Here is a 27,629-nt window from a genome sequence, read left to right as displayed (position 1 = left end):
TCTGCCTGGATATCATGTGTGAGAGAAAGATGGTGGAGACACCTCCTCCCAAAGAGTATATTGTAGATTGAGTTAGTGAAGACCTTAGTCTGACAGGATTTTGTCCATAATATGAAACACTAAAGAACTCAGCTTGTAAGAATCATCATGTATCATTCTCAGTTTGACACATGTCAATCCCTGGGCATAAGCCTTTTTGAATATAGCTAGATTACTTGCAAAATATTGAAATATTACCATTCTTTGGAACATTACATAATTTCATGCGATTTACTGACCAAAATAAAGATTTCTTTGTTTGAACTGAACGTTTCTATTTTGAAAGCAATGGAAATAAAAGAGTAAGGTTCCATTTATGGTCTAAATAAATGGACTGCACTGGTAAGACCACACTTGGAATACTAGATCCAGTTTTCATCAACGTGATAGAAAAAAAGTTGTTGAAACCATAGAAAAAAGTGCAGAGAAGATCAGTAAAAATGATAAGAGGTCTGGAGGCTTAATTATACAATGAATGGCGGTGGGAACTAGATATGAAGAATTAGGGGTGACATGATAGCAATCTTCCAATATTTGAGGGGCTGTCATAGACAAGATACCTGTGGGCAAGACAAGAAGTAATGGATGGAACCTTATCAAGAGATCCAACCTAGAATTAAGGAGAAATTTCCTGACAGTGGGAAGAATTAACCACTGGAATAGCTTGCCTCCAAAAGTTTGTAGGTGCTCAATCACTGGAGGTTTTCAAGATGAGATCAGACAACTCTTTGTCCAGAATGATATAGGGTCTTCTAGTTGATCAGAGGGTTGGACTAGAAGACCTCCAAGGTCTCTTCCAATTCTGTTCTATGTTCTACAAGAGAGTGACAAGAATCACATCCCTCAACACCTGTTTCTTTCATTATTATGCCAAAGGTAAAGAAAAGTTCAGTCACCAGGTATAAATATTCTTAGCAGACAGTCCCATTTTCAATTTCCATTGTCTCTAATTCAGAACAATGATAAGGGATGGGTCAATCAGTGGCCCTAATTAAGTCTTTGAAGAACAAGCTAAATGGATAAAATTCTAAGCATATGACAGTTGATGTTATTGTTTGTGCTTTTCCAGTCGTATTGGCTTGCTTCACAACACCGATTGATTTAAGACAAAGAGTATTGCAGAATAGTTTTGAGCTGTTGCTACAATATACAAAAACTAACAATCTATTTATGGTGTGTGTGCATGTGCGTGTGTGCAGGTGTGCGCACACACACACACACACACACACACACAGAGATCTTTCTTTTCAAATTTTTGGTCTACAGTTGCTATCATCTTCAGCGATTAGGCCAGGTTCTCTGGTGATATTTGGAGGTTTAAAGCAAAAGATCTGGAGGGCTGAGCATTAAAACCTCCAAAAAAAAATTTCATCTTGAAAGATTATGAACAAAACACAAATAGAACAGAAATGAAAAGCTTTGTTATGGATAGTAAGGAGAAAATGTCTTTGATCAATACAAATGATTGCCTTAGGATATTTTGGTTGTTGTTGTTTTGCAATAGCACTATTCTAAAATCCTAAGGTTGACTTACCTGGCCCCCAGAGAGCAATACATTGGTCCGCCAAGGTAGGACACTTCCCCATGTAGCAGTAACCTTGGTTGTTTTGGCATGGGTGTCCATTAATGTGGAAGCGATCCATGGGACACTCAGCAGATTGGCCAGTGCATAGTTCAGGCAAGTCACAGTCATGCTTTACTACCCGGCATACTGATCCTGCTCTCATAAGCTGCGGGCAAGAATGAAAAATATTCCCAGCTATCACTCTTTAGCAGCAGAAATCAAAGAGCTAAACCAACACATTTCAAAGCCTCCTCTTCATCTGTCTTGAGGGTTACCAATCAAGGCATCCCTGCTAGGTTACAAATGGCTTCCAGGTTTTAAGACATTGTGTGTAGAGCCTACAAGTCCCTGCCTAGAAGTCCCAGTTTCTCTTTAGAATTAGAATAGAATACCTTTATTGTCATTGCATTCCACGAATACAATGAAATTTGAAAGCTACTCCAGCACAGTGCCCTAAATACCACATCACAATCACACTACTGAGTTTTATAATAATAATAATAATAATAATAATAATAATAATAATAATAATAATAATAATAATAATAAAAAATCACAAGTGCACTGTTTGATTCAATTACTGCCTTGGAAAAGAAACTGTTTCTCAATCTATTAGTCCTCATTTTAAGACACTTAGAACGCCTCCCTGATGGTAACAGATCGAAATATGAATGTCCAGGATGAGAACGGTCTGTGGAGATTTTTAGTGCTCTAGAGAGGAGTCTGGTCTTCGCAATCTCTTCCAAAGAAGAAAGAGAGCAACCGATGATTTTTTTGTGCTGTGTTTATAACTCTCTGGAGCATCTTCTTATCTTCTTATCCACTGCAGAGCATCCAGTACACCACACTGTTATACAGTATGCCAAAATGCTCTTGATGGTAGACTAAAAAGTAACCAGCAACTTCTCACCCAAACCACTCTTATTTGCAATGAGAAACTAATTGCCATGAAAGCAGTGGTGGGATTCATTTTTTTTTTACTACCAGTTCTGTGGGCATGGCTTGGTGGGCGTGGCATTGCATGGCTTGGTGGGTGTGTCTTGGTGGGCGTGGCAGGAGAAGGATACTGTAAAATCTCCATTCTCTCCCCACCCCACTAACCTGCTTTCCAGCTCCGTTCTCCTGTGGAAGGCAACAAAAGAAGACCCAGCCAACCAGCTGGGACTCGGGAGGCAGAGAATAGATTGGGGCAGGGCCATTCAGAAGTGGTATTTGTCGGTTCACCGAACTACTCAAAATTTCCACTACCGGTTCTCCAGAACTGGTCAGAACCTGCTGAATACCACCTCTGCATGAAGGGCTCAATTACCAAAACACAAGTTCTACATGTTGTCTGACCATGAAAGTCAATTTGGCTCTCTTTTAAAAGCAGCAAAAAGTTAATTGCTGAACATTTGCATGGTATATTTTTATTTCCTTACATCAGTGACCTGAATATACTGTAGAGTTTTTTGACATTCATAATTTACTGTATTTTTAATTTAGGTGAAATGTTAGTGTACGTTGTAAGTTTGTGTATGTTATGCCATATGCTAAATAAATATTTTTTCCCCATGTGATGAAAAAAATGTGGCTGCTTTCTGTTGCTGTGAATCTAGGCTTGTGATGGAAATATGAAATAACAAAATGTTTTGGGCCCTTCTGCTCAAAAAGTTTATTACAGAATAAACTGAGATCCCATATTGAAGGAATGAGCAACTTGCTATGGTTCTGCAGCACCTCTAGAATGTGCCACCAAAATAACTGAATTTAGAGCTTTGAGGAGCAATTGCAGAACTTACTGGTGGGAAAGACAGAAAGAAGCTTCTGACTTTTTGAAGTTTCCTGATCCCTAAAAGTCTTGGAGGGAAAAAAAGTAAATGCCAAAAATGGTCCTTAGTAATGTCATAGCATTATTTAATGGCCATTTAGAATCTTCCAGAAAGCCAAGGAGCTGAGTTAGGGCATCAATCTCAAACATTGCCCACATTCATTCATTCATTTTTCACACTTCTGAACTGCTCATCTCTGTCAAAAAAGGACCCTGAGCGATATACAACCCACACGCCTTCGTGCTCCTTTGAGAATGGTGAGGAGAGCCAAGAAGATTATTGGAAGCTTGCTTCCAGTTATTCAGGACACTGCCTATAAGCGCTATGTGCTGAGAGCTCAAAGCCTTGTTAGAGACCCCACACACCCACCTCACAGTCTGTTTCTGTTGCTCCCCTCTGGGAGGAGGTTTCGAAGTATTTCGAGAAGGACTACCAGATTTTATAAAAGTTTTGTTCCCTATGCCATCTGCCTGGTAAACTCACAGGATTTGTTTTTCTCACCATGTACATGACTGTGTTGTTTCTCAATGTCATATAATATACATGTAATATAATATATTACATAATATAATATAATTTTGCATTTATGTGTTTATTTAGTCATATTTATGTAGTGTATATTGGAGGTGGAGACCCTTTGAGAACTGTATGCAATGAAATTTCATTTTCATGTGCATTCTGATTAGTGTACATTCAAAGTGACAAAGTTATTCTATCTATCATCTATCTATATCTATCTATCTATCTTTCTATCAATCATCTATCTATCTATCTATCTATCAATCATCTATCTATCTATCTATCTATCTATCTATCTATCTATCTATCTATTTATCTATCTATCATCTATCTATCTATCTATCTATCTATCAATCATCTATCTATCTATCTATCTATCTATCTATCAATCATCTATCTATCTATCTATCTATCTATCTATCTATCTATCTATCTATCTATCTCTATCTATCTATCTATCTATCTATCTTTCTATCAATCATCTATCAATCATCTATCTATCAAATCTATCTATCTATCAATCATCTATCTATCTATCTATCTATCTATCTATCTATCTATCTATCTATCTATCTATCTATCTATCTATTATATCTTTGAGCTCCCCATGCAAGGCTGCAGTGCTGTGTTTTAATCCCTTTTGGAGGGTTAAACTCTTTTAAACTGGGTGTCCATTTGGATACATTTGACTTTCACAGCAAGTGTGTTTCAGACCGAGACAGTGCAATGCTGAAATTTTTCTAAACTGTCTTCCCTATGGATATGTTCATAAGAGTCCCATAAACTGGGATAGGAACAGGGTTAGAATGATTTTGTTCACAGTAAGCTCACCAAGAGAAATCACATTTTCATGAGGCTAGTAAGGAGCAAGGTAAAATCTCTCCTGCTGTTAAAAAATAAACAAGACTTACCTGGCATTTCTCACAACACTCCCCATGTGCGCACTTTGCCCCAGGTTTCAGTTTACAAGTGGCAGCTTCGCAGCACTCATTTTTACATTCCTGAAAACCAAACGTATCAAATGACATCATCAGCTTTTCTTTCTGGTCTCTTTTAATTGGCCTATTTTGAAGAGGAGAACTGCCAAGGAAACTGATATTTCTGCCATGTGCTCCCTCTTATGGATTCAAGCTAGAAAGTGAATGTGACTAACAGTTACCTGAGTGTTTGTTATTGCAACCACCGGATGATGGCATATTTATGTGAAATATTATCTGATATTTCTTATGTGAAAAGAATAAAATAAATAAAAACATCCTCACCTCCTAATTGTAAAGCCCACATAACCTGCAGCCCAAATCTATTGCTTATTCTGAGGGGGTTTCTACTCAAGATTTTCTACTTAACTACCCTTTGAGACAGTCTAGAGGAGCGGCAGCAACCATGAGTATTTAACACCACCTTTATTGTTAGCTAACAATAATTGAACCTTTCAAGGCCAAAAGTACATTTCTTCTCCCTCATCTTTATGGTCCAAGAAAGTGGGTGGGAGTTGTTCCTCTTGAGATGTTTTTCATGCCCCATTACTTCTGCAGGTTAAGCTACCTCTTATCTGACCACTACCTAGTAGTTCATCCTCCTTCTGTTTCTCAAGGACATTCTCAAAGACCATTACACAATTGCATTGACTCCATTTAACAATTTAAGGAGAACGTTTTATTAAATTACTGCTTGTGTCTAAAATTACTAGATCTTCTAGTCCAACCCGCTGCCCAAGCAGGAGACCCTATACCATTCCAGAAAAATGACTGTTAATCTCATCTTAAAAACTGTCAGTGAGGGAGAGCACCCACAACTTCTTAATTCAAGCCATTGCACTGATTAATTGTTCACACTGTCAGGAAATTTCTCCTTAGTTCTAAGTTGGATCTTTGCTTGATAAATTTCCATCCGTTACTTCTTGTCTTGCCCTCAAGTGCTTTGGAGACTGGCTGTTCCCCTTTTCTTTGTGACAGCCTCTTAAATATTGTAGGACTTCTCTTCATTAGACTAGACATATCCAGATTCTACAACTGTTTGTATTTTATGTTTTTGGCCTCTAGACCTCTTATCATCATGTTGCTCTTTTCTGCTCTCTTTCCAGAGTCTCAACACTTTTTTTATTCTGTGGTGATCAATAATGGATGCGTTATTCCAAGTGTGGTATTACCAAGGCACTATATGGTGGCAGTAATACTTCACATGATCTACTATTCCTCTATTGATCTACTATTTCTCTGCTAATGCAGCTTAGGACTGCATTTGCTTTTTTTTTGGCACTTGCAGCACACTGCTGGTTCTTAATTAAGTGATTGTCCATTAGAATACCTAATTCCCGTCAAAGTCACTGCTGTTGAGCCAGGTACTACATACTCTTTTCTTCCTATAGAAGCCTACTTTTCTTGCCACTGAACTGCATTTTGTTGGGTAGGGTCCAGTGTTCAGGTCTGTCTAGTTCCTTCTAGCTCTTGAGCCTATCTTCTAAAGCAGGGGTCACCAACCTTTTGGACCTCAGGAACCACCAAACTCATAATTTTAAATCCCACAGACCATTAATATGAATTTTTACTGATGGTGGCTTGCTGATGTTGGTAGGAAAGTCAGTCCCATATTCCAGAGCTGCAGTAGTCACAAGACTGGCCCTTTGGTCATCCTGAATGATCAATCGGTAGGAAAACAGGGTGGAGAATTTTCCTGCAGACTATTTTTGGGATTTTCCCAGGGTTTCTGCAGAAAAAGCAGAAGCAGCAGAGACCCTGAGGAAAATCCCCCCAAAAGTCTGCAGGAAAATTCCCCACCCCGTTTTCCTACCAATCGATCATTCTTTATTTGGGATCGCAGGATTCCGTCTCCAGCTCTGTTCTCATGGGGAGAGACAGAGAGAGAGAGACTTTTGACTTCATGCAAGGAAAGCAGCAGAAGCAGCAGAAGTATTTCTTTCTCTCCCACAAACTCTGCCAGAGATGAATCTTTGTGAGACTTGTCATACTGGTGCAGCCTCTTGGAGCAGAATGCCTTGCAGGGTCCCAAAGACTCATTTCTGACAGAATGTGGGGGAGAGAAAGAAAGACTTTTGCTGCTTTCCTTGCGTGCAGCCAAAAGCAGAAGAAGAAAGAAGCAGCCCAGTGACCAGCCATGGGGCGTGGAGTGAGTGGGGCAAGTTCCCTCCCCCAGTTTGCCCTTTCCCCCCTCCCCTCACTATCTCGTGTTTTTCTCAATACAAGTGACGCAAGCGTTGTGTTCCCGCACAGCCTGGATTAATTGCTTTGGGGGTGGCATTTCTCTGTGGATCACTAAAATTTTCTCACAGACCACCAGTGGTCTGCAGACCACCAGTTGGCAACCACTGTTCTAAAGTGTTGGCAATTCCTGCCAGATTGGTATCATCTGCAAGTTTGATGAGTTTATCTTCTATCCCCTCATCTAGATCATTTATAAAGTTGTTGAAGAGAACTGGGGCTAAGACAGAACATTGAGGTACCCCAGTGTACACTTCCCTCCATGTAGCTGTAGTTTCCATTGAGGAGTACATGTTGAAAGCAGAGATTCTGGAGCAAGCAGCTCAAGAAAATAGTAGGGATAGATAATGTGGCCAATGTAAGAAAGTAATGGGACCATTTCAACAGAGTAGGTGTTTTCAATGGGGAAGGATTTTCTTGGAGTGATAAATCACCCATTTTTAAAAATATGTTGTTCTTCCCAAAATAGTAGTGAGGTATTAGTTCTCCATTCCTCTACAACTGGTTTCTTAAATCCAGGAAACCTACATAATGCATGTTCATAAAGGGCACAAACTATGCTATTCACAAACTAACCTATTGGACGGCTCACATCAATTAAAAAAAAACAGATGATTTTGCAAGGATTCCTATTTTTGAGAAACTTCTTGGAACCATCCTTGTTCATTACAAAAAAAAAAAAAATACCTTTGGAAGGCCACAGTCACATTCTTCTCCCTCCTCCACAAATTCATTCCCACACACTGGAGGTGAAATCACATCTTTGGTTGAGGGTCTGTTGATGATGCATTGTGGGGTTTCATTCATGATATAATTCTGATAAAACTGTGAACTGCAAGAACTGAACTCCTGGGGAGTTATATAGCTGTAAAGATGAACCAATATGAGATCATGATCATTCATATGTGGACCAGGAATAGAATGCATGGCAAAAACAGAAAAAAAATTGGCTAATGAACAAAGCAGTGTTGTTTTTCTTTAAAGCTAACAAAATAACTATGAGAAATCTTTGTACCCTTTGATCTTATTATGCTCCCTCAGTTTTAATTACACTAACTTTTTTCTTTTTTTTTTTTAACACAATGAATTTGCAATGAGAACTCCATGTGGTGTTAGTGCTTAAGCTATTTCTTGTGTTTGAGTAGTCCGCCTTTACTTTTCATTTTCAGTCAGTCTCTCTGTGGAAGGGGAGTCTGGAAATGATACAGTGACTTTGTTGGTGGGATGAAGAAGAAGTGGCAATAATATAATTGAAGGGAAAATAGTGAAATCTTGACCCTCTTTTTCTTTTCTTCTTTTGGAGAAGAAAGGCTTGTACTTTTTATTGCAAATGAATGTTTTAAGGCAACAGGAGAATTGATACACTTATTGGACTTCTGTTGCTGAAAAGGTCTTGCAACTTGCCATTGATCTCTGAAATTGCATATTTAAAAGGGATGCCAACATGCTATCACCAAGCCCACTCAAGCCCCTTCCTAATGCTATTACAAATCATTAGGAATATAATTATTGGCCCTCAAATTAAGAGGGTGAAATTAAGAACCCAAAGATGATCTGCTGGTGGCCACTAAAGAGATAACGTGGTCTTCTTTGAAGATCAAAATTGCACCAGACCCATTAGGTGGGGTTTATTGAGCAAACTGTTCTCCAAGCAAGGCCTTCTGTACAAAATACCACAAAGTGGTTTTGAAGTATTAAGTAATTGTGACGCACAAAAATCCTTCAGTAAGGACAGGAAGGGTTAGTTAGCATTCTCAATACTTCCTGAAGTCATTGCCATTGCATAAAATATGAGACAACAAAGTCCTAGAGCTTTGTCAGAAGAAACCAGAAATTTGACAACAGGTGGCATGTTCACTGAGGCTATAAAAATATTACACAAAAGGTAATTGGGTGTTTTGCAATACATAATTCCTGAGATCTTTCCTTTCCCTTCCTTTCCCTTCCTTTCCCTTCCTTTCCCTTTCTTTCCCTTCCCTTCCCTTTCCTTCTCTTCCCTTCCCTTCCGTTCCTTTCCTTTCCTTTCCCTTCCCTTCCCTTCCTTTCATTTCCATTCCATTCCTCCATTTCCTTTTCCTAGGAAGTAGAGGCTAAAAAAGGACTAGCAATATAATTGCAGTGGTGGGCTGCAACTGGTTTAACAACTGGTTTGGCGAACGCATGCGTCGAGTGCTTAGCCCTCACACACAGCATTAAAAAAACTGCCTATTTTAAGCTTTAAAACTTACCTTCTATGTCAGCGCTGGTGAGTAAAACAGCTGAGGCGCAAGTCAGCTGAGCTAAAAAAACCACAACTGGGACCAGCCTTTCCATTAGTAAACAAGGCAGTTATTACATGAACTGCACCATCATTAAGAAGTCAGGTTTCCTCCACTGTCTTATCAGAAGACAGTTGAAAAGGTCAGTGTTCCGAACTAAGCAGGCTTGTAAGCCTGCAAACCGGACTAGCCGTTCCTCAAACAGGCTCGTAATCCTGCACTTTTGATTGGCCGTTGACAGTGAGTTGCGATTGGTCATTTGGGACTGATCTGATTGGCTAGTTAACGGGCTGCCGCGATTGGACTCTCCAAGCGCGGCAAACTTAAATCATTGGATGCTTTGACAGCAGCCAGCTCTATAAAAGGAGCGGCTGTTGTTATTCCTTTCGGTCTGTTCCTGAAGTCACTAATAAAGAGTTGGAGTCACTATTCGATGTCTCGTCTCCGTTATTGCGCCTACCCTCCGAGATAGAACAGTCAGGAAATGGTAATCACAGGAACCCAGGAAGCTGCAACTATCGTCAATGCACGCTGGTTGCCATGCCCCGGAATTTTGATCATGTGAGGGGAGGCTGCTATGGTTGTAAGTGCAGTTGTAAGTCAGTTTTTTCAGTGCCTTCAAATGTAACTTCAAATGGTTGCTAAACAAATGGTTATAAGTGGATGGCTACCTGTACGTTACTACCTGTTGATTTCAGCAGACTGCAATATATGAAAAATGTAACGTATCTTCCACCTTGATGAAGACAGGAAAACCCCAAGGACACTATTTAATCTTTTTCCTTCTGCTGTTGCCTAGTTCAGAATATTTTCCCCATTCTGCTTCCTATTTTAGGAAAGTCTTTAGGAATAGGAATAGCACTTAGACTTATATACCACTTCACAGTGCTTTCCAGTCCTCTCTATGTGGCTTACAGAGTCATTTTAACCACCTTGGAAGGGTGGAATGCTGAATCAACCTTGAGCTATTGAGAATCAAACTGCTGGCAGCTGGCAGCCAACAATCAGCAGAAGTAGCCGGCAGTACTGCACTCTAACCACTGTGCACGGCTCTTTAATGTCTAACTTCGTTTCCTCTTTTATCCATCACAGATATTTCTTGGCCTATGTTGCCTAGGCTATTTCTTTACACTATTGTTAACTGCAACTGTTTGAAAATTGCTTGATCTGAAAGTCATTAAAAGTTTTCCTGATCCCTTACCCTTGCTTGTCAGCCATAATGCACGGGCCAGTCTTGCAGGTACACAAATCTGTGTCATGATTCATGCCAAAATTATGACCCAGCTCATGGGCCATTGTTGCCCCCATAGCTATTGGGTCCGTGTTGTGATCCTGAAAACAAGAAAACACTTTGTCTATTGTTAGTCCGCCAAGAAACCAAAAGTGAATTCAATTATTACTAGCGCTGAACTGAAACCTTTGCTCCAGGACCTTCTAATGAAAAAAATCAAAGAGTTAGAAAAAGAGATTAATAATTTTCAGAGCTGAAATAGGGTTTCTTACAAAAAGTAGTTTCTTTCTTTAAAGTAACGAAGTGTACTAACAATTTTCAGTAGCTTAGAGCAGGGGTGGGATTCTACCGGTTTAGACTGGTTCAGATGAACTGGATGTTAACTTTGCATCTGGTTTGCTGAGCCAGTATTTGAACTGACCAGATGGCCCCGCCCACCCTGCCCCACCCCGCCCACCCTGCCCCACCCCGCCCCTCCCAGTAGTCTCTGTGTGGCCAATTTTTGATGAAGTTAATTGCAGGGTCTGCATGAAGGTTCTGGGAGTGGGGAAAACGGACCTTCCGGAAGTCTGGAAATGGGCCTGTTTCCAGCTTCCCTTGGGCCTCCAGAGCCCGGGGGAGGCCTGAGAGGACCTGGGAAGGAGAAAAACGGGCCTCCCAGAAAAATCGGAAGTTGCAAAACGGGCCTGTTTCTGGCTTCCGGAGGGCCTCCAGAGCCCAGGGGAGGCCGTTTTCACCCTAGAGGCCTGAGGGAAGCCCCTCTAGACCCTTGAAAAGGCAAAAAACAGCCCTCCCGGAAGGTCCAGTAGGCCACACCCATGATGGCCATGCCCACCCAGCAACTGGGCAGCAAACTGGTTGCTGGGATTTTTGAATCCCACCCCTGGCTTAGGGATGGTGCTTTCTCCACAATTATCTCACTGGAATGCTGTGATATTACAAAGAGGTCTTCTATTGTTTATTTATGATTATTTATGATTATTTTATTATTAATTAAAAGTATTATTTATTTGTCCGTGTTAAAAAAAGTGAGATGTAAATTGAAAGCTAGCTTCAAAGGGAGTGGAAGGAGTAAGAACCTTTCTCCAGACCATACTACTGTGTTTGCTTTTAATGTAGAAAAATACTAAGAAAGTATACTGTTTAATGTGAAACCTGAAACTAAAGGATTACATCAGTAGTCCTCAACTTTGTAAACTTAATTGAACCTGTCAATTAGAGTTTGGAGATGTCAAATTAATAAATAAGGTTGGATGAAAATGATGTGGATCCAATATAAGAAGAGTCTTCTTATATTTTATATTTTGGGAGTTTTATATTTTGAGATATTTTGGAGTTTTCAATGACCATAAACAAGTAACAGGTAGCTTTTCTACCCACCTGAATAATTGCTGTAGATGTCAAAGAATTGCACATGGTACCAACGTAAGCCAATCCTACAGTACTTCCAGTTAAGTCAATGTCCCTATAAGAAAGAAGAGGGGGATAAAATTTGTAGAAGATGGGAGCACATTTTGTAGTCTTGGGGATGTATAACCTCTTATGCCTTTCACAAACCCTATATCCTGTCCTCAGTTCCTGCCAGTTTTCAGGGTTAGAATTATGTAATAATTCATTTTAGGCTCTGCTCACATAAGCCATTTAACTAAGCAGATCTGTTAAACATATTCAGGATGAATTTTCACAACAGGCTAAGTTTGGTTGGTGTAAGCCTTCATTAAGTGAAGGAAAAGGGTTAGCATGTTGTGTGAATCCAGTCCATTTAGGTTAATTTAGATTCCATGTACTGTGAACACTGAAATGCAGATTTATTTAATAATTAGATTTCTCCTATCAGTTTAGCCATGGTGTTATTAAAAACTAAGTGAGCTTGGAAAAAGTGACTAAGTGTGGGGGATCAAATCAACATCTGTGGGAAAAATAAAATTGATTTTTTTCTATGTTTTATATTCTCCTTTTTTTACTTTGATCTGCATTCCATCTAGCCCCAATATATTTTATAAGACCCATTTGTTATGCACAGATTCTGTAGGATTGCTCACAGCAGAGTTATTACTTTTCCAATATATTGTAGATATAATCCAGTAAATTTGACAATTTCTCACTCATAAAATTGTATGGCAATATATAGGCTGAATTCACACTGCATCTATAACCAGATCATATTAAGATTTAGTCTAGATGATAGATTTATACATCCTGTCAAACTCAAGATTAGCTATTTTTATTTTACTATATTATTGGTTTATCTGTTGTGTAATGGAAGTATTCATTCAGTTGGGACAGAATGGAAACCAAAACATCATTTAATCAGATTAAAAATGCATGTGTAAGTACAACCAAAACATAACAGGGTAATCACTTCAGTTTCAATTTCAAATCCAGGTGAAATCAAATCAAGCTGCGTTTTTGACTGGCAATCATTCAAAGACTTCTTAAAACCAGCTCTCATATACAAAAAAAAAATTGTGTTGGCTTTGACCCAGAAATATAGTTCACACAAGCTTTAAAGCGTGCAGCATAGAGTGGAAGTTCTGTGCAAGCACTAACTTTCCCATAATCCTCCACTCCCAGCCACCTCCATTCCCTTTCCCCACAATGAGACATACGTGAGTAACTGAGCATTATCATTCCTTTTGCGCTTCAGCAGAACTGACTGTCTCCATGACGAAAAGTGGTTCAAAGTGGCACCTGCTGTTTCACTGATCTCAATCTTATCTTCATCGGACCAAATTTCTAAGCCAATCAATGCTACATGAACCTTCAAAGGTTTGTAAACCTGTGTGGTGGATATGGCATCAATCAGAAACTCAAACACATATAAACCTTGAGAAACGTTTCTAGACTAAAAGGCAACTGACATTAGTTTCTAAAGACAGGTGAAATGGAATAGATTTGGGAATCAATAGAAGAAAATCTGTAAAGATTTGAATTGTGGAGTCCTCAGTGCTCTCTGAGCCTAGTGGGTTTGCTTATGGACATTTAGTCAGACTCAGACAGCACCAAGGACTCTGCATAGAGAAGAAGAAGGATTGTTTTAAACAGCAGAAATAAATGTTAAAAAAAGAAACAGGTGATTATTTAAGGAAGATTTGACCCATCGGTCTTCCTGTCCTCTCCCTGATTCTAACTGATCATCAACAGTAAAGATGGTCAACAAGGTTAATAGATACAATAAGTATAATAGTACAATATGAGTGGATCTCCTTTTAAGTGCCACAATCCAATTCGAATTGGGTTCCTCTCTCCTGCTTTCTTCTAAGAGATCATGTTCTTAATCAGTTGGCTTTAAAATGGGCTTACTAAGATCATCTCTTTCTAATCTTCAAGCAAAGCAGATTAACCACAGCCCTGAAAGAATCCAGCTACTGAAATGTATTACTGATTGAATTATTGCAACCGCTTTGAACTTTGTATTCACATAAGAGGCTTATTAACCTAGTTACTGAACTAACCCATTCATGACCCAGCTTTGCTGAACTCAAAACTGGAAAAGTTAACATTCTTGGAGAAGTGCATCTCCTAGGTCTCTTTACCTGGTTAAGTTTATTGTGTGAACACAGTGAAAATCCAAGAGGTTTAAATCCAAAAAGTGAAATAACTTTTGTCATGTCTTCTTACCACATTTATAAAGTTGGCTATATCAAATACTCTCCTCCTTATAGTAGTGATGCTGCGGCTGTACTTCCTGAACTACAGAAAAGACAAAAAGGTTAAGAAGAGATAATAATTGTTTTGGATGGAGGGACTGGAGCAGAGAAAGAAAGAACATGTCAGGGAAAGGAAAATACTTTTAAAAAATCATGGAATTTGCTGATTCAGACAAAAATAATAATTCTATATCCAAGGACTCCAATGAATTATTTTGTGCTGGTCATTTAGTTCTTAGTTTACTTTATTGTCATTGCATCTTGTACAACGAAATCAAACACCATCTTCAGTGCACATCATGACCATGAAAATAAACACAAACACACATCCTCACACTCCACACATTGAATTGAAAACCCCGACCCCACACCAACACTGTACTATATAGTAGAATTCAACAGAGCTACTGTCCTGGGATAGAAGCTGTTTTTCAGCCTATTTGTCCTGTACCGTCTGCCAAATGGTAATAGTTAAAAAAAAAAGGGGGTGCCCAGGTTGAGATGGATCTTTGAGAATGTTTTGAACTTTCTTAAGGCAGCGGGAGCTATAAAGCTCTTCCAAAGAGGGGAGAGGACAACCAATTATCCTCTGGGCAATGATGTTAACCCTCTGGAGTGCTGTCCTATCTGCCACTTTGCAATTGGCAAACCACACACAGGTGCAGTAAGTTAAGATACTCTCTATGGTGCAGTGGTAGAAGGTCACCAGCAGTTTTCCATTCAGTTGTTGTTTTCTGAGAAGTCTCAGCTAGTATAATCTCTGCTGGGCCCTTTTGACCTTTTTAACTCTACACATGAATCTGCATTAATATATTAACATTATTATTAATTTTTCAGTACCACACATGGGTTTTCCTCCTGGTTGGAGAAAATTTTGGTCAGCCTACTGAAAACCTTTTCCTTAATTGGACACTATATTTCCCTGTTCAGAGAAGTGTGAGAAAAGCATTCTTCACTACAAACTGGATTTAAATTCCACCAGCCCGAGACCAATTTCCCTGAAAAAAATTTGCATAAGACGTTCTCTTTTGCAATAGTATTAAAAGGGGAAGCTCAGACTGGTATCTGGAAATTCACTGAGTTCATGAACATAGTTAATTTTACTGGCGGGAAATGTGCACATATTCAGAGAGTTCAAATTCCCCCAAGAGTTATTTTACTGTATTATTGCAAATGAGATTGGCTAAGTCAAAATGTGGATCTTATTTCTCTATTAGCCAAAGGTCAGCTTCTATTTGAGCTAGTGGTGGAGGAGAAATATATTTAATCTGAATGATAGTATGAAAATTAACAGTACATAATTTTGACCTTTTGAACCAATTTATTAATTGAAATTCATACTTGCACAAACACACATAAGGAGAATATCAATTTCAAATCAAATATTCATAAAAAATAAAAATATTTTTCCTGCTAGGGAAAGTTATCTTCAAAAATCAAGCAAAAGTGTAAAATAAAAAAAATATTCTGGGAAACATTGAAGCCAAAGTGTATTCATATTTCAATACAATTTAAAAAGCAACTTAAATGTAATGGTTCTGAAATAAATAAAAAAATAAGGGAAAGCAAAACAACCAGAGATGCCCACCCACAAAACCAATTCAAAATTCTTTTCATGAATTTTGCTCTGGATTTTGGAATGCTAGATTTCCCAGGTAGAAGAAATGGATGATGATTCTCTCTTTTACTCTTTTTTTTTTCTGTTTCAAAATTTCATTTATGTTCTCCATCTTAACTTCAACTTCCTGATCTTGGCATTTCTGGATAAACAATCATTAAAATTTAGATAAAGTCCAGGAACAGCTTAGTACAAATCAGACAATAATTGAATTTCAAATGTGCCTTAACTTTGTACATAGGGATCGGGTCCAATAACAAAAAACAAAAATTATCAAAGTATATTTTAGCACATATTTTACGAAGAAATCTAGTTAGAGTGTTGTATTTGGTAATGCCTTCAAAACACCCGCATTGAAAACAAAATTGTGTGCTCAATACAGAAAGAAAATTGGTATCCAGAATACTTACCATTCTGTTGTCTGCAACTACGTAAAACTCAACATATTTTTTGGCCTGCAAGTATTCCTTTTTCTAAACAGAACATTAAACAAAATATTGTTTAGACATGTTGCTTCCTGCAGTCAACAGAAATGTTGCATCCTCAGATAATCTTGTTATCCTCCCTGGACAAAGTATATGACCTTTCATAAATATTGGCTCTTTGAAGAAGACATGTATAGTGAGAGAGATTGTTAAAACTTCAGCATTTTAGAATGTGCTGAGAAATTTCTCAGGTGGAGAACATTATGCAATGATTGACCAGATTCACTTCATCAGTTTTGATTCAATCCTTGCTTCAATCCAACTTGATGATTCAAATCAAATTGGAAAATTGAATCAAGATTATGTAATGGTCTTATTAGACATCACAAAGCACTTTGATTTGATATTTCAAACCAGTTTCTCCCTCTATCCCCTGTGCATGCATAATAAAAGAGGCCTCCAATTGATAATTCAGTTAAACTTATTTCTAAACTGATTCAGAAAGTTGAGATGATTTGGAGATTCAGTTGAACCTATTTTGAACCATTTCTCTAAATTAAGTTTGCATGAACATAGAAAATGTTATAAACTGGAATATGTATTTTCTGTTCATTGAGTTTCCATATGTTCTTGTAGAGCATGGGTGGAATAGAATTTTAGTAATGAGGGAACCTATCTTCTGAATTCTTTTTAGCAGTCCCAGAAATTTCTCTTTCACTTTACATTTTAGAAACAAGTAAATGAACCCCTGTTTTCAAACCATGTTATATGAACTTACTTCAATACTCATGCTCATCCGAGAGGTCTTTTTGAAGGGGTCATCTGATTTCCAAGTAGTGTTGGTTACTCCACAGGTTTTGAACGTGTTGTCCTCTTTTTCCAGACTTTCATATTTGAAGAGTGCATGGGCTTCACTGTTGGAAAGCTTCAAAGGTTCAATAAGATACCTCTCACCATAATTCTTGAAATACCCTCTGAAAAACAATTGTAGATTATTTTTGAAAATTAGGATTAGAGCTGGAAATCCCATAGAAGAGAATATTTGGAGCTCAGGGTTCAACTGTGAGGTTCTTGGTGCTCCCTAAACTTGATTGTTTTCCTGCAAACATTTTATTGCTCAACTAGTAACATCATTAGTGGACTAGATGTTACCTGGTTGGGTAATGAAACATCTGCAAGAAAACAATTAAGCTCAGAGAGTACAAAGGATTCCATGATGAATAACCAGTTTTAACTAACAAAGTCAACATAAATTTGTGAATCTCTCTTTAAAATAAACTGACTTTTATTTTCTTTCCCTAGCTTACATATCACTTTCTCCTGCTTCTCAAAGACACAGCTAAACTCACAAAAAAATATAAGATATTGCACATTCTCAGTACAATGATGAATTAGCTATACAATTGTCAGCTATACAATATTTGAATGGATGTAGTTTGTCATGGAATCCAATAATGTATAATTCCTAAATTATTGTTTAAAAAGTAGAGAATATTTCTAGCTATGAAGATATAAGACTACACATGTTGGAAGATTCAGTTTTTGTGTATAAACATGTGTTTCATAGGGGTGAAATATATCTTATATATTTCCCTACTGTAGAGTCATTCAATCAAACCAATCTTTTGCTGCTCATAGATCAACACATAAAACATGAAAGTCACAATTAAGTAGGATGAAAGAGGAAAAAATATAATTGTTCTAAAATATCTAAGAGAAAATAGTGTGTACTCTACAAACTGCAGAATAGTACTTGGTTGTGGTCAAGGAAACGAAATAAGATTGATCTGATAATAACAACTTAAGATAAAAGTCAGAACTCTCAGGATATTTAGTAAAGAGCTGACATAATAATACCCTCAATACAGAATTATCATTTATTTGTTTGTTTGTTTATTTATTTATTTATACTGCTGCCTATTCACCCATGGCGACTTGAGGCAGCTAATAGAATGTCAAGCCATATTTAAAATAAAAAACAATGAAAACTAATAAAAAGAATCAAATAAATTAATAAAGTACAATAGAACAAAATCTGGAAAAAAATAAATAAAAAATCACCCCCAACTCCCACCCACTGACCCGACGACAGCAGATCACATAAGCCATTTGATGGGCTCCAGCCCTCTCTGGGTTCCCCCTGCCCGCTGGCAGAACCAGGTCTTCAGTGCCTTTCGGAAGAGTGCTAGAGTGGGGGCCCTTCTCATCTCTGGAGGAATGATGTTCCAGAGAGAGGGAGCCACCACAGAGAAGGCCCAACTTCTGGGTCCCACCAGAAGTATCTCCCTCAGGGATGGGACCTGCAGCATTCCCTGCCTCTCCACTCTGATGGGTCAGGTAGATGTGACTGTCAAGAGACGTTCCCTCAGATAACCTGGTCCCAAGCCATAAGGGCTTTAAAGATGACAACCAGCACCTTGAAGTGCACCCGGAAGCAAATTGGCAACCAATGCAGCTCCCGCATTGGTTGAAACATGTGCACACTAAGGTCTGCACAAAACCATGCAGGCTGCTGCATTTTGCATCAACTGGAGCTTCCAGTGTCTTCCCTCAGTAACAGCTGTCAGGAGGACATTGAATTAGCCTTATGATAATCTGACTCTTCTAATCTTTATACAGCTAAGATATCTAGTTGGTTGGAGAAAGTGTGCAGAATGGCTCAAGAAAGTGTTCCTAGTAGAACCAAAAGTCTGTTTGCCTCTTCCTGTACACTTCCTAGCTACTTCCTATACTTCCTTCACAATCTGAAACCTACTTATCTTCTTTTCTTGTAACATCAACTCTTTTGTACAAAGATAACATGGTCTTTGAAGCTCCTTTAAACAGAGATTTAGTTCCCTACTGTCTTTGTTGGCTGGCAGCAGCTCTTCTAGGTATCCAACCAAAATCTTTCTTAATTTTGCAGAAGTTTAGAAGTTACACAACTAATTTGCATAAGAAACTGATGTGCCACTTTTTAACTATGACAGCTTCAAGAACAGTAATAATATTTTCATTCTTATAAAATAAAGATAAAACAGTATCTTACTTCAAACCATGGCATGCATTAATGCTTGCAGTTGAGTCAGTATCATTCTGGATGTGGCCGTTATAATAACAGTGATCCTGTATGGAAGCAAGAAGACTACACTGGATTGGACTGTGATTTGTTAAGCAGGAATATGGTTCCCAACATATAAGTGAAGTAATGTGTAAGACAGAAAACAATCCAGAATATTTTGATTTGTGGGATACAAAATCTGTCTACTATTGACTGTTTCTTTTTTATTAGCTTACAATGTGAAATACAAAAATACAAAAGAAAATAGTAGAAAAGTAAGGGAAGGAGAATGTGTAGGGAAACGGGAAAAGAAAAAAAAGGGATTGACTCCTTTCGGTGCAGTAAAATAAGATAATAGCATCAGACCTCAACTTTTTACTTTTACATGACAGTATAAACTGTCCATTTCTAAAACAACAAAGCTGTCTAATCAGTAAAGCCCAAAATCAAAGTTTCACTTTTTTTCCACCTCAAGCACAAAGCCCAGAAGTGGTTTCCAAGTAGAAACAAAAGTAATGTGATATTTTTTTATCTTTAATCGAAGCGATCAGTTTAGCCATCTCTGCTAACTTCATCAACTTTTGCAGCCATTCGTCCACTTTGGGAATCAGAGTGACTGGTTGTTTCAAAATGAGCCCAGTAGAAACACAAATCTCCCTAAAACCAAGTTGCACCTGCACATATGTGCTCCAGAATTATTGAACTTTTCAACACAGCTTATATGGGAAAACTTAACCTGAATCCAAGGATATCCAAAGGATATTGCCAATAAGGACATATTGCTGGCACCATTGCAATACAAACCAAAAACAGGCAGAGCTTTGATGGCACCTTTGTGGCTGTTATCTTGATTTTTGTAAGCTGCACAGAGTCATTGCTTGAGATGGGTAGCTATAGAAATTGAATGACTAACTAAATCAATCAATCGACTTTTTAAAATTCATCATCAGAATGTTTCTCACTCTGTTCTACTACTTATTGCAGAACTGGGGGATATGTGAGCCTCCAGATTTCATAAACTCTGACGCCATCATTCCTGGACTGAGTCCATTAAAAAAAAATCTCAAAAATGTTCCCATACAAAGATGTTTAAAATGTTACCTAAAGATAGTTTGAAATTTACTAATGAGGAGGCTATAAATGGCTATGTAAAATACTGGAGCATTCCAAATGACAGTGAGAGAGACAAATACATGAAAAACAACTAAAGGGTAATAATGTTTTAGATTGGCAGTCCTCAGTGTACAATTTGTGTACAATTTGATGCACCAATGTGGCATTTTTCAAATCATCCAAATTGGTCATTAAGATCTCACTTTCCCTATTCAATAATTTCTCCCCGGCCAGAGAAGGTGTCCCAGATGCTCTTTCGCATGATTTGACTCAATACCAGTTCTGATTTTTTTCCCCTTATTTGGTGTATATGTTGGTAAAATCATTGGCTGACTTAGCATTTTGGACAGTGGCTAAAAATAAAAAGCAGACTCTGAGCTTTTCTTGCTTAATTGACAGAAAGAATAATTTTAAATAAAAGTCACTACTTAGTTATTTTCCTACCTGGCCCTATCGCCTGATGCAGGATTTTGTTGCTCAAAATTCTGTGCTTCTTTTATCAGGCTTTTGTTGACAAGGGGGAAAGTGGGGAGGGTGTTAGAATATTTTTTTTCTTTTTCACTTTGCTAGAAGATGCTATAAAAATTTTTGCCTTTAAATCATTCTATTCCAAAGAGCAAGACAAGCTCATTGAGTCTCTACTTAGGAATGTGTTATGTATATACTATATGCATAAATACACTGAGAAATAGCATTTATGTCCAAGCTCTCTCCAGCACCAAAACCCAAAGAAAGATACACCTTCACACTTCCAGATCCAAAACATCATTTGCAAATTGATAACTGACTATAGGAAGAGGCTTTCTGTACAAAACCAATGTCTCTTGCAATATTTTGCAAAAGACAAAGAGTTACTCACTAGACTCTACTGTACAAACAAAAGGGAAGATGTTTTTCTGGATAAGTGAGATCTTAATGACCAATTTGGAAGACGTTTTTCTGGACAATATCAGGTCAGTACCAGCAATGTACTATCAGCTATAGCAAAACGAATGCTTTTAGAAAGCCCTCATGTGTTCTGACCCAAACCTGGTTCCAAGGAAGCAAACACGAGACAAAGGTAACAGCACAACCTTTTAATGTTTCTTTACAAATCCCGTTCCTTCATGGGTAAAAGGCTGATTCAAACCAATTAGCTCCGATAAGAAAGAGCCTTGCCAAGCTTTTGCAAGGCTGCCAAGAACACCAGATAAAGTTACTAAGCAATCATTCAAACACAAAGAGTCTCCAAACACCAACTCAGATATTCCTAATGTCCACCAAGCTCGAGTTATTTGCCTTCTGCAAATAACTGCAGTTTCTCAGCTGGCTTTTATCTCCTCAGGGAGGGGCCATTACCTTGCAGCCTTACTCCCGAGTCGCCCAAGTCTTTCCTTCGAGTAGCCCTGCGCACATGCATGCTGGGCACAGGCTCCTTGGGACCTCTTCATCGCTACTGCCAGCCTCCACCATCTCCGAAGGCAGCATTCAACTCCCTGATGGTCCTGGCCCCATCCCTGCATCACACGCAGGCCCCTCATCTGAGTCCTCACTCTCCGAGACCTCAGCCGTCCGCACCTGCTGCCGGCGAACCACAACATTAGGTGGAACTGGAGAAACCCTCCACCAGCAGGGTCTCTCTAGCATCAGCTGTTCAATTGTAGGTTATTTTGGATCATCGAGATCTAATTTGCCTTATCTTACAAGTAAATGACCATCAGCTAATCACTGCACCACCACGGCACTTTTCCCATCATCGTTGAATTGATGCAACGCAATCTGGTATGATGTCTTAGTGGTTAAGATGCTGGGCATGTTAGCTGGAAAACAACAGTCCACAATCGAGATCCAAGTGCTGAGTTCCTGTCACTTGCCTCCTGCTCACCTAGCAGTTTGAAAGCATGCAAATACGAGTAGACAAATAGGTACTATTTTGATGGAAAGGCAACTGAACTGTGTGTTTGCTGCATGCTTTGTGCTGTGGCATGATAGCTCATCTTCAGACAGTCTCAATGGCTTAAAGAAACAGATATAAGCACAACCCTGTAAAGTTGGCTACAGTTACTGGAGTAAAACATACAGGGGCTTTTCTTTAACTGTATCTTACACATAATTTAAATAAGATTTTAAAAAACAAAAACTCCCTCTCCAGTTTAATCCGTGCAGCGTTTAGGACGCCAAATATGTGTTTCCTCATTTTAAATTAAATCAGATTCTTTAGCTTAGGTTTTTTTTATTCACATTTTTTTATTCACATTTTTTTATTCACATTTTGCTACATAAGTACCAATCTTGTGCCATTTAAATGGCTTTTGCCATTTCCTTCGAAAGTTCTCTAGAAGTCTTTAAGAGAAGTGCCTTGTTTGAAACAGATATCATCAGGAAGAAGGGATAAAAATAGAAAATTCTTTGAGTGTGTCAAAAAGGGGTGTGGGAAGAACTCCTTCAGACAGAAACTTAGAAAAGAAAGGAACTTGGTACAGTTTTATTGTCTTTTTAGTTAAATTAAATTTGTCACAGATCTGGAATTGTCTGCAAAGCAATGACTTCTTCATATTGTTTTAATTAACATAGTCATAATTTGTATTATGGCCTAATGACTTTTTCTGTAGAAAATTTCAAAGGACACTTGAGGCAATGCTGACTCAATTCTGGGAATTGAAGTCCAACACATCTCTTTAATTGATTAGTAACATTGAGATCTGTGTGTTTGGAGGGGGGAGAATCACCTGTGAGGTTTGGCTTGGAGTACAGACAGCAACACCTGTGTCCCTGTGATAAAGTTCCAAAGCTGAGATCTCTCAGCAAGCACAAAGCCACCCAGTCCCAAAAATAGATTAAATGTCCTCCCACAGAGATTGAAATTAAGGTGTACCAAAACCTGTGCTGATTATAAGTGAGATATGACCTTGCAAATACTGGTACTCAAATAGAACTGGCTTTGAACTGTTCTGAATTTAAGGAAGTGACTGTTTATAACAGAGAACAATAATCACATGCAGTACACAAATGCCAAAAGACATTGAATTTCAAACAAATGCATTTTACAAATAATAAGTCTTGGTTATTTGGAAGTACAGAATATCACTGCAGGAGGAACCCCATGGATGCAAAAAGCTAGGAGCCTTTGGGCAGACAATCAACAAAGAAATATAAAATGTGTTCTTCAAGTTACAAGACCTTTTCTTCACCAACTTGGCCTTCTTGGAGGTCAACTCTACTACTGTACCACAGGATTTGCTGAATAAACTTGAAGACTTGCTCATTGTCCTATGTTCTGAAATCTTTTCATAATGTAGGGGGGAAACCCATATTTACTTATTATATCAATTACATGGTTATTTCCTTGAGCCCACATAATGAAAGCTTTGAGAAACACATCAGAGATATAAATACACAATATTAACACTATATTAAAAAGTCCTATATGACCTGGAAGACTCCAACTGGTGTTGTATTTTTAATTCCTAGAATCTTCTGGAGCAGAATCCATATAGACATCAAATTATCAAAATAGATTTCTTTTACACATTAACTAAGAACAATTTGTATGACCTTTGAAGATGCTAACCCAGGAGTAGATATTTTTTGGAGACAAAGGGTACACTTTTAGATGAATTTGGGAGGAGGAGGGGGCCAAGGAAGTAAGATAGTGCTGTGATATTATAACAGGCTCTGGTCCATTTTAGTGTGAGGAACATAGAATGGGTTTCTATATTTTGTAGAAGCAAAGTGAATTATTCTTATTTTTGGTGTTCCAAACAAACGTTTTTGCATTTATCAGTGTAATCGGGTTTAAAAAGCAAAGTGGATCCCATAAATCTGATATTCTTTTAATAAACCTATTTGTGGGGCTCACTCCCCAAAATGTTTGCTTTTAATCAGTAGGAAAGAATTGGTTGATTGAAATATAGCCCTATTAATGCAATCAGTAGAGCAGACTGGGTTTTAACAACCCACACATTGTTACACAGAGCATGATCAATATAATGCATATTACAGCCCTTCTTGTTTGAATAGCCAGGTCTGGTATGTGCATGTTTTGAATATTGTGCACAAATAACCTTCTCCATTTATTTCATAAAAGTAAGATGCTCTGGATATTACCTCAACTGGAAGGCTGGTTGTAATTTCTCTGCCATCTGGGGAATAATAAGTCTCGCTGTAATCTTTTGAAAAAAGTTCCCTGGAAAGAATACAAAGAAGACATTATTTAGTCTTGGGAACAAAGATAATTGCATAATAAGTATACAACTACTGTATGCTGGCATTTTAAGGATCTTGTTTGGCATCAAAGGGAAGGAGCAGGTATTTCAATCTCATCGGGATTGCCATTTAAGAGGAGTGCAGAGCACACTGGATTCACCTTAGCAAAGAGCTTTGCACTAAGAAAACTCTGCAAGTCTCTTCATCAAGGCTCAGAGGAGGTATGATTTACCAGGATAAGACATTTTGCATTGCTTCTTCTTTGATTCTTCTGGCCAAAGTAACAACCTGATGAAGCTGCTAAGGTCTGCAAAGGAGAACAATTTAGTTCCTTTTATTCCAGAGTAAAAGGGTTCAATATTGTTTCATGAAGCAACTTCAAGGCAATGAATACATTGAACCTTCATTCAGAAGCATCTCTCTCGCAGCCCCAAATCAACACAATGGAGTTAACTTTCTTCTCCTGCTGGTTATGCAGACACATTCATGCACTTTTCTTGGCATTGCCTTCCATTTTTCTAATATAGACATACACCTGGTATTTATTGCTGGCCTCCTACCTTTAGCTCCAAGCCCAAACAAGGTAATCCAGATCAGGTGAAGTCCCATGGGATGCTTAGATCTGGCCCATGGGGCCACCCTGGAAGTAGCAAAGGACTGGCCTGTGGGGCCTCTGCCAGCAAAAACAGAGCTAGGGAGAGCCACGTGCAGTTCTCCTGAGCTCTGTTTTTGCCTGCAGAGGGCTGCAGGAGGCCGCTGCAGCCAAAAACGAAGGCTGGGAGGGCTGCTCTGTTCTTGCTGGCAGGGGGCTGCAGGAGGCTGTCATGGCCCTCCCGGGTTCCATTTTTGCTGACACAGGTGCCCCTGACATGAGTGACATTGAGCTGGCCACGCCTGCCCTGGCCACACACCCCAACCCCCTGAGGTAAAACACAACCCTGATGCGGCCCACAATGAAATCGAGTTTGACACCCCTGATCAAGATGCTACCCTGAAGTTCGACGCAGCCTGCATGTTTAGACAATAGGAAAAGGTAACATGATAATTTCTAAAAAACACATCATCTAATTTAACACAAAATGTCTCAACAGTATAAGATAAAGTGACACACACATGGGGCACATTTCTTTACCGTTCATCCTTAATAATTAGATTAATATACATTTCGAGGGCGCGTATAACAACATGGTCGATAGAAAAATATATTCTAAAATCAAAAGTGGGAAATCATTCCCCAAGCATTCAGTATGTATCTGGGTCTTAATGTTAATATTAAATTGCATCAGGGCTTCAGGTATTCTAAATAATTGTTCTCATGTTTTCCATGCAGTGGCTGCTACACTAATTTCAACTTTGATGTGACATTCACCGGATTTCAGGCAATGAAAATGGCACACCTCCTTTTAGCAGTAGAAGTAGTTTATTTACAAGGGAGAAATATTTATTTATTTATTTGTTTGTTTGTTTGTTTATTTGTTTGTTTGTTTATTTGTCAAAAGCTTACAATTTAACAAGAATAAACATAAGTTTCAATACAAGAAATAGGAACTAATAATTGGGGACAATAGGACAGGGACGGTAAGCACGATCGTGTGCTTATGCACGCCCCTTACAGACCTCTTAGGAATGGGGTGAGGTCAATAGAAGTTAGTTTGAGGGTAAAGGATTGGGGGTTTGAGCAGGTGACAACAGAATCAGGTAGTGAGTTCCAGATGTTGACCACTCTGTAGCTGAAATCGTACTTCCTGCAATCGAGTTTGGAGTGGTTTACATTAAGTTTATATCTGTTGTGCGCTCTTGTGTTGTTGTTGTTAAAGCTGAAATATTCATTAACTGGTAAGATGTTGTCACATATGATTTTATGTACTATGCTTATGTCCAATCTTAGCTGGCGTAGTTCAAGGTTGTCTAAGCCTAGAATCTCAAGCCTGGTGGTGTGGGGTATTCTGTTGTGAACAGAGGAATGTAGTACTCTTCTGGTAAAATACTTCTGGACTCACTGAATTGTATTTATGTCTGATATACAGTGCGGATTCCAGACAGCAGAGCTGAATTCAAGTATTGATCTCGCAAAGGTTTTGAATGCCCTAGTTAGCAAAACACTACTACCAGAGGAGAAGCTTCATAAAATTAAATTTACAATTCTTAAAGCCTTTTTGGCAATACTGTTGCAGTGAAAAATAATTTCAGTCCCTGTCTATTCCCCCTATCAAAACAAAGCTGCTAATAAAAATGCAGTGGCCTGGCTAGACAAGTCAATGAAAGACCCAAAACCTGTTCCGCTAGTTAGTTATTATGCAGATATAAGCCAGGTGGCAAATCTACTTATTGTTATCTTTATAAGTATCTTGATTTACAGTTCAAATGGAGACCGTTGAGAGGAATGAAATGGCATTCTTAACACACACACAAAAATAGGCTGTGTTGAAATCTGGACTTGTTTAGGTCATGTCCCCTTTCATACCTCAATAGGACATGACATTTCATTACATTCATGCTTCAACATGTAAACTCTGATGAAAATTGAGCAGTTATGAGCCGTGATGGTTAGAATGCAATACTGCAAGGCTACTTCTGCTGGGTGCTGGCTGCAGTTTCGCAGTTTAATTCTCATCAGCTCAAGATTGACTCAGCCTTCCATCCTTCCAAGGTTGGTGAAATGAGGAGCCAGATTGTTGGGGGCAATAGGCTGACTCTGTAAACCACTTAGAGAGGGCTGTAAAAGCACTGTGAAGTGGTGTATAAGTCTAAGTGCTATTGCTATGTAAGGCTCTTAGGAAAAGTGATACAGATTGATGAGGTGTCTGTGGAGCAGCATAAATGTGTAACCAATGATTTTTAAATTTCTAATATTTCATAACTAACCTAGGTAATTCAAGGGACCAAAGTTTATGAGCCTTGAGTGATTCAATTTTATTTAGAATTGTTATGGTCCATCAGTGTACCATAGAAAGCAGG

General features: G+C 38.5%; 1 protein-coding gene across 1 annotated transcript in view; it reads right to left on the bottom strand.

The window, feature by feature from the left end:
* Positions 1 to 27,629, bottom strand: part of ADAM28 (ADAM metallopeptidase domain 28) — a 57,380-nt gene that overhangs the window by 17,654 nt on the left and 12,097 nt on the right. The window contains exons 4-14 of the mRNA XM_026681162.2: positions 24,573 to 24,651; positions 19,362 to 19,438; positions 17,112 to 17,307; positions 16,319 to 16,381; positions 14,262 to 14,333; positions 13,250 to 13,419; positions 12,021 to 12,105; positions 10,611 to 10,741; positions 7,839 to 8,016; positions 4,845 to 4,934; positions 1,574 to 1,769 (exon numbers count right to left, since the gene is read on the bottom strand). Of these exons, the coding sequence (XP_026536947.2) occupies positions 1,574 to 1,769; positions 4,845 to 4,934; positions 7,839 to 8,016; positions 10,611 to 10,741; positions 12,021 to 12,105; positions 13,250 to 13,419; positions 14,262 to 14,333; positions 16,319 to 16,381; positions 17,112 to 17,307; positions 19,362 to 19,438; positions 24,573 to 24,651 (1,337 nt within the window). The remainder of the gene's footprint in view (positions 1 to 1,573; positions 1,770 to 4,844; positions 4,935 to 7,838; positions 8,017 to 10,610; positions 10,742 to 12,020; positions 12,106 to 13,249; positions 13,420 to 14,261; positions 14,334 to 16,318; positions 16,382 to 17,111; positions 17,308 to 19,361; positions 19,439 to 24,572; positions 24,652 to 27,629) is intronic.

Source organism: Notechis scutatus, chromosome 7 (genome assembly GCF_049901735.1).
Source record: "Notechis scutatus isolate UNSWTSFEM ecotype Mainland chromosome 7, rNotScu1.2, whole genome shotgun sequence".
In the NCBI taxonomy this organism is placed as follows: Eukaryota; Metazoa; Chordata; class Lepidosauria; order Squamata; family Elapidae; genus Notechis; species Notechis scutatus.
The sequence above is the reverse complement of the archived record's forward strand: the minus strand, read 5'-3'. Positions and strand labels throughout refer to the sequence as shown.